Source organism: Cnephaeus nilssonii, assembly GCF_951640355.1.
Source record: "Cnephaeus nilssonii genome assembly, chromosome: 23".
NCBI lineage: Eukaryota > Metazoa > Chordata > Mammalia > Chiroptera > Vespertilionidae > Cnephaeus > Cnephaeus nilssonii.
Window position 1 is genome coordinate 19069149 of NC_137094.1, and position 12415 is coordinate 19081563.

At 60.9% G+C, this 12415-nt stretch overlaps 1 protein-coding gene across 1 annotated transcript in view; it reads left to right on the plus strand.

The window, feature by feature from the left end:
- Nucleotides 1–12415, plus strand: part of CAMSAP2 (calmodulin regulated spectrin associated protein family member 2) — a 30913-nt gene continuing 18498 nt past the window's right edge. The window contains exons 1-2 of the mRNA XM_079763517.1: nt 1–665; nt 10062–10321. Coding sequence (XP_079619643.1) covers nt 527–665; nt 10062–10321 — 399 coding nt within the window. The 5' untranslated portion in view covers nt 1–526. The remainder of the gene's footprint in view (nt 666–10061; nt 10322–12415) is intronic.

Sequence of the window (12415 nt, forward strand, 5' to 3'; positions counted from 1 at the left end):
CCCTCGGTCCAGTGCCGCAGCCGGAAAACCGCAGCGGTGGCGGCGGCGGCGGCGGCGGCCAGGGGGAGCGGAGGAACCGGGCGTGAAAGGGGAAAGCCCTGAGGGCGTCCCCGAGAAGGCGGGAGCGGAGAGCCGGCGGCGGCGTCTCCCGGGCGGCGGCGGGGGGCGCGGAGGAGGGCCGGCCGCAGTGATTTTGACGTTTCCTGAGCGTCGCGCCGCCGGCCGCCCCCGCCCGCGCCCCTGCGCCCGCGGCCTGACGGAGGGAGCGCCGCCTCGCCATGGCGGGCCTCGGTCCCCGGCGCCGGCGCTGAGCCCCCGGCCTCCCCGCGCTGCAGCCGCCGCCCCCGCCGGGCGGCCGAGCGCAGACAAAGGGGAGCGGCCTCGCTCACGCGCGCTCGCGGGCGGGCGGGCGGGCGGCGGGGGCGGCGGCCGGAGGCGGGGGCTCCCCGCGCGCGGACCCCGAGCCGCCCCGGCCGGCCGCGCACCATGTGAGCGCCCCGCGCCGGGCGCCCAGCACCCCGCGACCATGGGGGACGCCGCGGAGCCGCGCGAGCTGCGGAGGACGTTCATTGTCCCCGCCATCAAGCCCTTCGACCACTACGACTTCTCCCGGGCCAAGATCGCCTGCAACCTGGCCTGGCTGGTGGCCAAAGCCTTCGGCACCGGTAGGCGGCGGCGCCCCCGCCCTGCCCCCCGGGAGGCGCGCACCCCGCGCCCCGCGCCCGCCCGTCCTCCCGCCCGCGGGCTCCGGGCGGGGAAGGGGGGACCCACGCGGCGGGTTGGGGCCGGAGCCCAGCGCCCTGGCGTGGTCGGGGGGGGGGGGGGGGATGGGGAGGGTGGTCCGGCCGGGCTCCTTGGATTGGATCGCGGATCGCTGATCGCGGATGGCGGATCGGTTTGTTTTTAGGGCAATTTGGTCGGGTTCCGACCTAATGGTTTTCATCGGTGCGGTTTGTTCCCCTCCTTGCGATGCATCCCCCGACCCCCCATAGCTGTGCCCGCTCCACCGGCAAACCTGAGCTGGTGTCTGTGTGGTTGGGGGGCGGGGGGCGCAGCTCCACCGTGATGTTGACACTTGGAACGGGGCTCCCACGTCAGTCGCTCGCCGAGGTTGCAGGCGCCCTGGGAGCCGCGATTGAGCCCCGGTTCCGTGTGTCCATTTAGTCTTGGCCAGGGAGACCTATTCCTTTCTCTCCCCTCCAAAACGGATGTTGGCTTCGTTCGTGGAGGGAAAGAAACACTCCCCGCCGTGGGGTGTTTTTTATTTTTATTTTTCAGGCAGGAGAGGGCTTTCCAGGGCGCGCGCTGCGGACGCCCATGGGCCGCGGAGCCCTCCCCGGGCCCGGCCTGTGCAGAATAACAGGAAAGGGCCTCTGGCCGCCCCGGCCCCGGGAGCCCGGGTGGCAGCCGGTCGCTGGGAAAATGGGAGTTTTGCTGGGAAAATCGGAAGCTGCGCCCTGTCTCGCCCAGCAGTTCCGTCTGGTGGCTTTTAGGGGTCGTTTTGGAAGGTTTCTGCCCCCCGTTCAGCCATTTGTGATTTATTTGCTGGGAAAGTGTCTCAGGGATTACACACTTCCCTCCAGATGTTAAGGATCGTTTGGGGAGCTCAGGGGTTGCACGTCCACCTGTGAACCAGGAGGTCAGGGTTCGATTCCCGGTCAGGGCACAGGCCCGGGTTGGGGGCTCGAACCCCAGTGTGGGGCGTGCAGGAGGCGGCCGATCCATGATTCTCTCTCATCATGGATGTTTCTCTCTCTCTCCCTCTCCCTCCTTCTCCCTTCCTCTCTGGAATCAATTTTTTTTAAAAAAAATTTTTAAGATAGTTTAGGGCGGTAGGGGATGGGGAATGGCTTATGCCCCCTTTAGAATTGTGAAAGGAGGTGGGTCAAGGTTTAACTCGCTCTCACTGCTCAGCTGTGCCCAGCGGAGTGTTTTCCCGACGGCTCCTTTAACCTGGCGAAGGAGTCTCCGTGTTTGGGACATTGTCTGAATCCGTTTCGAGGGAGCCGTCCCATTTCCCGTGATTTTATTTATATGCGTGTGACAGCTTTCTTTGCACTTGAATCCTCGGGCTTTGATACCGAAGGAGGAAAAGAGGTCAAGCGTTTTAAAAACGGGCACCAGGCGTAGACGTGGTTTTTTAAAAGGTCGTCTGGGAAGAACATGTCCGGGTTCCTCTGGGCCTGAACGTGTCCGGTGACCCCGAGGAGGGGCACCGAGCCTGCTGGTGTGATTGTATTTCCCGGCACCCCTGCCAGCAGCAGCGAGGAGCGGGGCTGTGTCTTGGATTTGGCGTCAGCAGCCCAGGAAGCTGGAGCCCCGTGGAGGGGAAATGGGGGCTGAGTCTTCAGAGAAGGGCGAAAGGAGAATGTGCGATGGCGTGTGGATGGGCAGAGGGGACAGCAGCGCCTTCTCTCCTCAAACCCGGGGCCCTCCGCGCCCAGAGGTCAGTCAGCAAGTGGCCCCGGGTCGCCCAGGCTCCTCACCGGAACCCGCCTCCTGTGTGTCTGTCTGTCTGTCTGTCTGTCAGGCATGTCCACTAGCTTCTGGGCCCAGGAGGGACGTAGCGAACACGCTTCCGGGAGAAAGGAAGTAAAGGAACCGGTGTGAGCGGCAGCCTGCCGGCCGGGCCCTGGCTCCGGGCTGTGCACTGAGCTGCTCACTTGGGATTTGGGGCTCACAGCACCTCGGTGATGTCGGTGCTGGGTCCCCCGTTCTAAAAAAAACCCCCACGCAGCGCACACAGAGGCCACACCGCCTCCGCTCCTGTCACACTCTCCCGAGGGCGGGGATGGTCGGGATCTGACCGGCTCCGGCTCCCAGCGTTGGGCGATGCTGCGGACTGGGCACGCCTGGATCCCCAGCCCCTGGGCACGTGGCCCCGCTGCTTCCCATAGCAGCCCTCCGGGGTTCCCGTTCGTGGAGGAGGGAGCGGCCTGGGAGGCGGCGTTGCTGGAGCTGCACATCTGGCCCGTGGTGGGCTCCGCGTGCTCAGGGCTTCCCGCCGCTGAGAGCGAGCCCTGCTCCTTGCTGCTCGGCGGAGTCCTCTCTGCGGCTGTGAAAAGTGTGCATCCAGCGCTGGCAACGGCCTCCTTTTCCCTTAAAGAGTGGCCGCTCTTCAACTGTCAGGTGGCTTCAATGGGGATTGTTGGTACTTAGTAACATTCGCCTTGGCAACAGTTGGAATGTCTGAAAAAAATCAGGAAAACCCCAGCCTCAAGACCTCCGAGCGACTCCGAAACAAAAAGTGAACGCCTCAGTAGCAATGCTGTGTTGGCATATTTTGTTTGTTCCCCAGCCAGTGATCTTTCAAAGTATAAGTGGATACGGTGAGAACAGGAAAAAGGGAACGTTTGCTTTCTTTTGATGTCAATATTCTCCATTTGCTGCAGACACTTAGGCAGCGAATGCTAACAGACTACATGTTTCAAAGGTCTTACCTAATAGTAGTCAATTAATCACTCGAAAATCAGCCCAACTTTGCTCTGATTACTAAAATCACTTTTTAAAAAATATATTTTATTGATTTTTTTACAGAGAAGAAGGGGGAGGGATAGAGAGAAACATCAATGAGAGAGAAACATCCATCAGCTGCCTCCTGCACACCCCACACTGGGGATGTGCCCGCAACCAAGGTACATGCCCTTGACCGGGATCGAACCCGGGACCCTTCAGTCCGCAGGCCGACGCTCTATCCACTGAGCCAAACCGGTCAGGGCTAAAACCGCTTCTTTAACGATGCCATCGGTACAGGGTCTTCGGGCATGGGTTTTGTCTTCTCCCATGATGAATTGTCTAACTTGTGACACATTCAGGAGCAGTCGATTTTAGAACCAGACGTTGAAAAGTCAATTACTAGTAAAACGATAGTAGAAATCAATGGTGGGCACAGAACGAAGTGTCTGAGCCATAAAGTAAACAAAGCGTGAGCGGCGTGCCTAGAAAGCAGGCAGGTGGAGGCGTCTCTTAACCTGAAGTTCTGTGTCAGAGCTTTGAACCGTATCCTTCTCCTTTCACTGAGAATGGCCTCCATGGTCCCGATGCCAGCTGTTTATTCTGTGGAAGAATGCAGACCCAGTTCTGGTCCAGTCAGGCATCAGCTTGTTTGGATGCGTTGTAACCAGTAAACAGACACTCTCATGACTGTGAGCAAGGGGCAGGAGCGAGGAGGCAGCCTGCGCCTTCTCACTGACAGCCCGCCCGCCCGCCCGCCCGCCGCGGCAGGGACGTCCCGGAGCCGCTCCCTCAGGCCTCTGGAGGAAATGGTGGGCGCGGAGCTTCCTCACCGGGTTCTTGCATTTGGAGATCTTAGCGTGCACTTCCTCATGCCGCTTTATCGTTTCCACTCTGTCCAGTAGTGTCTCCCTCTGGGCCGTCCGGTTAGTACAACAAGTCACTGCTCTTATACACACACCTGGCACCTTCTGTGTTTGTCCCAGCCCGTGCCGGGGCCCAGAGCCTCCCTCCCGGGAGCTCGCTGGTGCTCAGGCGGGGGGTGATGGGGGGGGGTGAGGGCGGGGCCGGGGGGCCAGGGGGCGCGGCCCTCAGGAGGCTCACGGCACAGGCCGGTGCGGGATGTGCCGCAGGCGTCAGCAGCCCATTCCCAGGAGCTCCAAGTGCGTTGGGACGGAGGGGACAGCTGCTCACAGTTAATTTTTAAAAATATATACTTTTATTGATTTCAGAGAGGAAGGGAGAGAGAGAGAGAGAAACATCAATGATGAGAATCATGGATCAGCTGCCTCCTGCACGCCCCACACTGGAGACTGAGCCCGCAACCCAGGCGTGTGTCCTCATCAGCGATCCAGCCGTGACCTCCTGGTTCATAGGTTGACGCTCAACCACTGAGCACACCGACCGGGCTGCTCACAGTTACTGAGAACTTACACCTCCCGTGTCAGGCACTTCCACGTCTTATCTCACTTGAATCCCAGGACGTAGGATGAAAGGAGGCTGGTCAGGAGCTGGAAACTGTCAGTCATTCCAGTTACACGGGGAGGAGCCGAGGCCCAGAGGGTGGGAGCTCATCGGCGCCACCCCCTTCCGGAGCGGAGTCTGTGCTCTTGACCGCTGCCCGCTGCCCGGCACAGGTGGAAGGCAGGCTCGTGGGAAAGGCGTTAGGTCGGAGGGAGGGGATCCCAGCATTCTGAGTGACTGGACTTGGGGTGCCGGGGAGGGTTTGAATTAAAGGCAGTCAGTGTGAGCATGAGGCCACCTGAGGTTTAGGGCGAATGAGGTCACCTGTGCCTCTGAGAGTCAGTGGCTGGGAGGTGAGTCGATGCCATTGGCCAAGGGGGAGAGCAGCAGGGTGGAAGACACGCCACCTTTGTCTGAGGAAACCTTGAACTTGATGCGTCGGCCAAATCTCCGAGAAGCCTAGGAGGCGGCTAGCTGCAAGTGTAGGTGTGCAGTGCGGTTGAGAAGGAGGCTGGAAATGACAGCTTGGAATCTTGTGTACAAAGTGTGATTGAACCTGGACGAGATGAGATCCCAGGGCGAGAAGACGTGCAGGCAGGAGCCAGGGCAGTGAGCACTTCGAATGCTTCTGGGGGAGCCCTGGGAAGAGGAGGCTGGGGAGGGCAGTCGGGGTGGAGAGATGCAGGGGTCATGCTGAGGCCCCGGAGGAGGTCTTACAGCCTCAGGCGGTTTAACCAGGCCTGTGCCCTCGAGTTGGAGCTCTGGCAGGGAGACGTGGTGAATGTGTCACTGCATGGAGCTCGGGAAATGCGAAGGGAGTGGGGGTGGCGGGCGACTGGGCCCTGGAGGGAGGGCAGGCGCTGAGGATGGAGGAGCTGGGTGTGCAGGCTGGAGGCTGAGACCCAGGCCGTGCCAGTGACGCAGCACAGCCCAGCGGGTTGGAGGCGGTGGGAGACCCGGCTGGAAAGGGAGAGTGGGACAGAGCTGCTCGAAGGGCCAGCTTAAGGAACAATGGATTAAACCACTACAGTGACTAGTTCACCGAGCACGCACTGGTGCTTTGTGGGAGTGCGGACCAGAGAGAAGGGCGTTCAGGGCAGGGCGGCCGGAATGGCAGAGGCAGAGCGCTCTGCGGGGGAGGGAGTGTGGCCACAGGAGCGGGGCAGGGCTGGGCCGGCCTCCCTCAGGTCACGGGGAGGGCTTAGCGCTCAGAGAGGTGGGAGGGCTTTGCAAACCCGGGCAGTGGCTGGCGAAGTCGTGACCAGCTTGCTGTGGGGATGAGCGGGTCTGGCTCTGGGAGAGTGGTTGGCTGGAGCAGGGCCGAGGGTGGACGTGGGGGGAAGACAGGGGTGGGGTGAGGGCATGGCTCTGTGACAGGCGCTGACTGCCTGGGCTGGGGGCGCGGGGCTCCGGTCCAGAGAGGGTGGGTTGGGACTGGATTTGGTGATGGGTGTGATTTGGGGGTGGAGAGAGAGGGACGGGGCTGGGGCTGACTCCGAGGTTTCGGCTGGGCAGCTCGGAGGCTCATGGATGTAGGGGACCCGAGAAGATGCTCACGTTTGGGGGAAAAGATGGAGTTGGGACACCTCCAGGTTTTGCAACTTTTTTTTTCACATAATTTCAAATACCTAACAATACAGGGAACTCCCGAATACCCTTTACCCCTTTGCCCAGATGGACCGGTTGTTGGCATGTCCCATTTCTTTTATTCTCTCTCTTCCCCTCCCCGCACACGCACTCACACACACACACATGCTCTCACACACGTGCGCGTGCTCACACAGATCCTTAGCTCATCGTGCACGTGTCCCGCTCCAGGCCCGGAGCAGCCATTTCCCCAGGAGCTGCTCCTGCTGGCGGGCAGGGTCTGAGAGCAGCGGAGAGGCGCGGTGCTCATTGCTGACAGCGGGAGACCACGTGGGTGCGTACACAGCCCGTAGCCTCATCGCGCTCTCCGCAGGGAGATGGGAACCCCCGGCTCATGCCCACGCTCCCATTCCGGCCTCCACAGGTCATTCAGGTCTCCCCTTCGTGTGGGGACCCTGGTCCAGGGGAAGCCGCTCCCCTGGTGGAGGTGAGGCTTCCTGTGCCATCCGGGAAGAGATGAGCAGCGGGAGGTGTGGTCACGGAGAGGGCGGACTGCGAGCTGAGGAATGCGGCCCAGCACCTCGCCCGCCCGCCCGCATGTGATGGGGAAGGAGGGAGCGAGCTCTTCACTGGCATCTGCTCTGAAGACGCCGCCCTGAGTCACTCCCTGGGCCGCTGTGGTGCGGCCCGTGCTCGGTGCCAGGACACTGGACAGGGACACGGCCCGCTGTCCTGAGGCCCCTGGCAGCGGGCGGAGGCGTCACGAGCACCTGAGCATCGTAGGGCGTGACTGTTGTGTAGGGAACGAGTGACCACTGGGTCAGGGACGTGCGCTGAGGAGGTGACACCGAGTCTGATGGAAGAGCCCCCCGTGAAGGGTGGGGGAGGAGCAGCCGGCTGAAGGGCGGCCTGGGCGCACGCAGAAGCATGAGCTGGCACCTGCAGCGGCAGGAAGACGGGTGTTGGGGCCCAGGGCAGGGCAGGCAGAGGGCGCTGGAGTCAGGAGGGTCGCAGGCATATCTGTGGACCTGGGGGAACGTACGTGGGTGAACAAAGGCTTGTCTTTTTTTTTTTTTAAATTGATTTCAGAGAGGGAGGGAGAGATAGAAACATCGATGATGAGAGAGAATCATGGACCGGCTGCCTCCTGCACGCCCCACACTGGGGATCGAGCCCACAACCCAGGCATGTGCCCCGACTGGAATCGAACCCGGGACCCTTCAGTCCACAGGCCGACGCTCTATCCGCTGAGCCACACCGGCTAAGTCGGGATTCGTCTTTTTAAACCCAGTGCCCCCCTTGTTCCCACTGCTCGTGCCACCCCCACGGCAGGGGATGTGGGCGCAGGGAGCAGAGGGGTGGCTCTGAAGGCGATACTGCGGCCGGGGCCGAGAGTGGCCAGGGGAGCCTTCACTTTCAGAGAAACCTCGCGTGTCCTTGCGCACGGACGCAGCGGGCAGCCCACCGGCTTCACAGAAAACGTGGCCATCGCCGTGAGCAGCACGCCCGTGCCCGTCCCTCTGGCCGTGCAGGGATTGCGGGTTTCGGAGCCGAGATCCGGGAGGGGTCACGGCACATTGGGTGCTGGGCTGAGGCCGGCGCACAAGAAAAACCCGTCGGCGTCCCTGGCAGGCCCAGGAGGGCGCTTCACACGCCGCTCCCTGGATCCCTCTTATCTGGGCCGCACGCTGGGGAGAGGGCGAAACCTCTTATCACGGATGCCTGTCTATCTCCTAACGTGCCGTTTCGGTTCATGGGTTTCAAAATGTGATGCAAGTCCAAACGGCTCCTAAAAACCGGGAGTCTGCCTGTGGGTAGAAATGCGACGTTTTCCAAGTCGCCTCTTAAGCATATAGTTCTTCAAGACTTGGTTTTAAAGTGACCTGCTTGGGCCTGGCCGGAGTGGCTCAGTGGTGGAGCGTCGACCTATGAACCAGGAGGTCACAGTTCAGTTCCCGGTCAGGGCACATGCCCGGGTGGCGGGCTCCATCACCAGGGTGGGACGTGCAGGAGGCAGCCGATGAGTGATTCTCTCATCATGGCTATTTCTCTCCCTCTCTCTCCCTTCCTCTCTGAAATCAATAAAAATAACATGTACATGTGTAAAGCGACCTGTTCTGGAATAGTCACTGCAGCCTTGCCTTCTTTGGGGTGGAAAGGGCTCTTTCCGCCGTTTTTATGAAACACGCAGCTCCTGGGTGCTGGGGTAGGTGGGTCCCTCAGCTCCTGGGTGCTGGGGTAGGTGGGTCCCTCAGGTCCTGGGTGCTGGGGTAGGCGGGTCCCCACGCGCACTTGCCTCCTGTGGTTCCCAGCGAGCGTGTGCACCCTGCCCAGCAGCGGGGCAGCCGGCTCGCCGCTGGTTAATGCAGCTGCGGGAGGAGAGTGCTTTCAATTATTAAATGGGAGGATATTTTTAGATCGCCCCCAGATCCCAGATTGCTCCAGCTACTCTTGACCTCCTTCCAGCGTCCTGTATGGTCCCCAGCTGCGTGGTGGATATTTCCACTCGACGTGTGTGCTGTCCCCCTGCTCTGCCTCTCCCCGCGCTTCCTCACCTGTGTGAGCTGCAGGCTGACGTCCCCGCTGCCAGTGTGACTCCCAGGGCAATGCCCGAGCAGCACTCCCGCTGTGCCGCGCTCTCCTTAAACTGTCACGCTGTCTCGTCAGCTGTCGTGGAAAGGCCTCGATCATGCTGTGCGTCCCTGACCTTACATTCGAGCTGCCCGTTCAGGACCCTCACTCCCCAGGAGAGGGCGGGTGGGTGGGACAGTGCGCAGCCCGGTGACCAGGTGCCCGGGTGCCCGCCTGTCCCTGTGGGCACGGCCCTGACTCTCGTCCTGGCTTTGACATAAAGCATGGAGCCCAGTTAGGAGCGGGGAGGAAACAGCGGTGCAGAGTAGAGACGGCAAGAAAACAGCGTCCTGTCTGTCTGGTGTGTAAGCTGCCCTCTCTGTCCGCGGAGGGGATCCGGGGGTAGGACGGGCGTGGCCGTGGGAAGGTGGGGATTCCGAGGTGAGGGGCGAGGCCTCAGTCTCCTGAGTGAGCTGTGTCTGCATCTCCCGGTTGACTGCGTAAGTGGGGGGAAGTCGCTGAAATCCTGTTCAGTCTCCCTGCTTGCCGTGCGTGTGCGTGTGGCTCAGTGTGTATGTGCGTGTGCGTGTGGCTCAGTGTGTATGTGCGTGTGTGTGGCTCAGTATGTATCTGCGTGTGCGTGTGGCTCAGTGTGTATCTGCGTGTGCGTGTGGCTCAGTGTGTATCTGCGTGTGCGTGTGCGTGTGGCTCAGTGTGTATCTGCGTGTGCGTGGGGACACTTTCCCGGAGCCACGAGACCAGAGCCTTCCCCCGTGGGCACTGCGGTCCCCTTTAGGACGCACTCGGAACCGTGTCTGCTGCAAAGATTTCTCCTTCATTTCGGGGGATCTGCCAGGTCTGCTCAGCTTAGGAATGGCCGCTGTCATTTCAGGAGGAATCCTAGCGTTGATGACACAAGTAGTCACATTAGGCACATTGTGTTCTCCATGGAAACCCTGTGAGCGCTTCCCTCTGCTCCTCCCTAGAACATGTGCCCGAGGAGCTCCGGGAGCCGTTCTACACGGACCAGTATGACCAGGAGCACATCAAGCCGCCCGTCGTGCACCTACTGCTGTCGGCCGAGCTGTACTGCCGGGCGGGCAGCCTCATCCTCAAGAGCGACGCGGCCAAGCCCCTGGTGGGCCACGACGCCGTGGTGCAGGCCTTGGCGCAGAAGGGGCTCTACGTCACCGACCAGGAGCGGCTGGTGACCGAGCGGGACCTGCAGAGGAAGCCCATCCAGATGGTGAGCCGCCGCGGGGGCCGGGGGCGGGCTGGCGTGGGAACGTGTGTCCGTGTCCGGGCACGTGCCGGCGTGACCTCCTGGCGAGTCTCAGCCTGTCATGTGTGTTCGTGTAGTTGCTAAGCATGAGTTTTTCTGCGGAAAATGCGCGGCGAAGGACACTGAGCTGGCCTGGGCCAAGCAGGCAGGGCCTCGCGGGACGGTTCCTGGAGACAAGGCCCATGTTTAGTTCACAGTCTGCCATCCCCTTTAATGTATATTCTTATCGATGTCAGAGAGGAGGGGGGGGAGAGAGAGAGAGAGGGAGAAACATCCATGATGAGAGAGAATCATGGACCGGCTGCCTCCTGCACGCCCCACACTGGGGATCGAGCCCGCAACCCGGGTGTGTGCCCTTGACCGGAATCAAACCATGACCTCCTGGTTCCTAGGTCGACGCTCAACCCCTGAGCCACAGCCTGCTGGCTGCCTTTAGCTCGGTTTACAGAATGCTGGGTGTCACCGAAATGGTGATGGAAGGAAAACGGCCGCACGTTTGATGACGCCACGCTCCTCCATGAGACGGCCTTTCCCGGAGGCAGGGGGGAGGCGTGTGGAGGAGGACAGAGGAAGAAATGTATGAGATTAAAGAAAAGAGTAAGAAACTATGAACTTGAAGTAGGATGGGCCAAATCAGTTCACCGTCTAGCACTGAAGGAGGTTGTGACCTACTTTGCTTTCTGCCCGTTTTTCTTCTTTTTAAAAACCCATGTTGTGACTGTTGAGGAAGGAGAATAAGGTGGGCGTTAGCTGGTGCACTTACTTACAGATTGGCCGCTGGGCTGTGCGGACGGCCGGGAGGGGTATGGACGGTGAGGGCTCAGCTCCGTGGTGGCGTCCGGTGCCCGTGCTCACGTCACCCCTGCGAGCAGCTTGCAGCACGGGGAGCAGAGTTCCCCGCTGGCGTCCCCTCTGGAGGGTCACCCCCTGTGAGTGTCCGCGGTCTGCAGGCCGAGGGCACGTCCCAGCTCACCCACGGCGGGCGGTCCGTGTCTGCTGAGCCGCTGCCCACTCGCACCGATGGCAGCGTAACCGGTTCTCCCTTATCGGGCGAAGCACATGTATTTCCCACGTCGTTTCCTAGCGCAGTGTGTGTGAGTGTGTGTGGGTGTGTGTGAATGGGTGTGGGAGTGAGTGTGTGTGTGAGTGTGTGTGTGTGGGTGAGTGTGAATGGGTGTGGGAGTGAGTGTGAGAGTGTATGTGGGTGGGTGTGAATGTGTGTGTCAGAGTGTGTGGATGAGTGTGTGAGTGTGTGTGTTGGTGTGTGTGGGATGTCTGTGTGTGTGTCAGAGTGTGTGTGTTGGTGTGTGTGTGTGGGATGTCGGTGTGTGTGGGGGATGTCCATGTGTGTGTCAGTGTGTGTGTGTCAGTGTGTATGTGTCAGAGTGTGTGTGTCAGTGTGTGTGTGTCAGAGTGTGTGTGTGAGTGTGTGTGTGTGTGGGTGTGAATGTGTGGGTGAGTGTGTGTGGATGAGTGTGTGTGTTGGTGTGTGTGGGATGTCCGTGTGTGTGTCAGAGTGTGTGTGTCAGAGTGTGTGTGTCAGAGTGTGTGTGTCAGAGTGTGTGAGCGCATCTCCGTCTGGCCGCAGGGACGCGGGGGAGGCACCGTGACCTGCAGGCCTGTGTCCGGCTCACACCTCCGCCCGCGCTGACCATGCCGCAGCCTCCGCGGCTCACGTGCTGCCATGTGCTTTGACCCTGTGCTTTCCGCTTTTCTCACCGTGAGATTAAAGTCTCCCGTTGCTGTGAGCGTTTGGTGGGTTCTGTCACTGTTTTTCTAAGATCCAGGTGAGGAGGTCTCAGTCCTAGAGAGAGCGTTCTCCTGAGGAACCGGCTGCTGGTTAGAGCGACAGGGTGGTCAGCGTCAGGCCTCTCTGTCCCGCTGTTTAGGAAGCTGTTGGGATGGTGCTTGGTGCTGAGTATATGGGCCGCCTGCCTGCCCTCCACCTCCATGATCGTAACTGCCCTGGCCGGTGTGGCTCAGTGGATAGAGCGTTGGCCTGTGGACTAAAAGGCTCCGGTTCAGTTCTGGTCAAGGGCACATGCCTGGGTTGTGGGC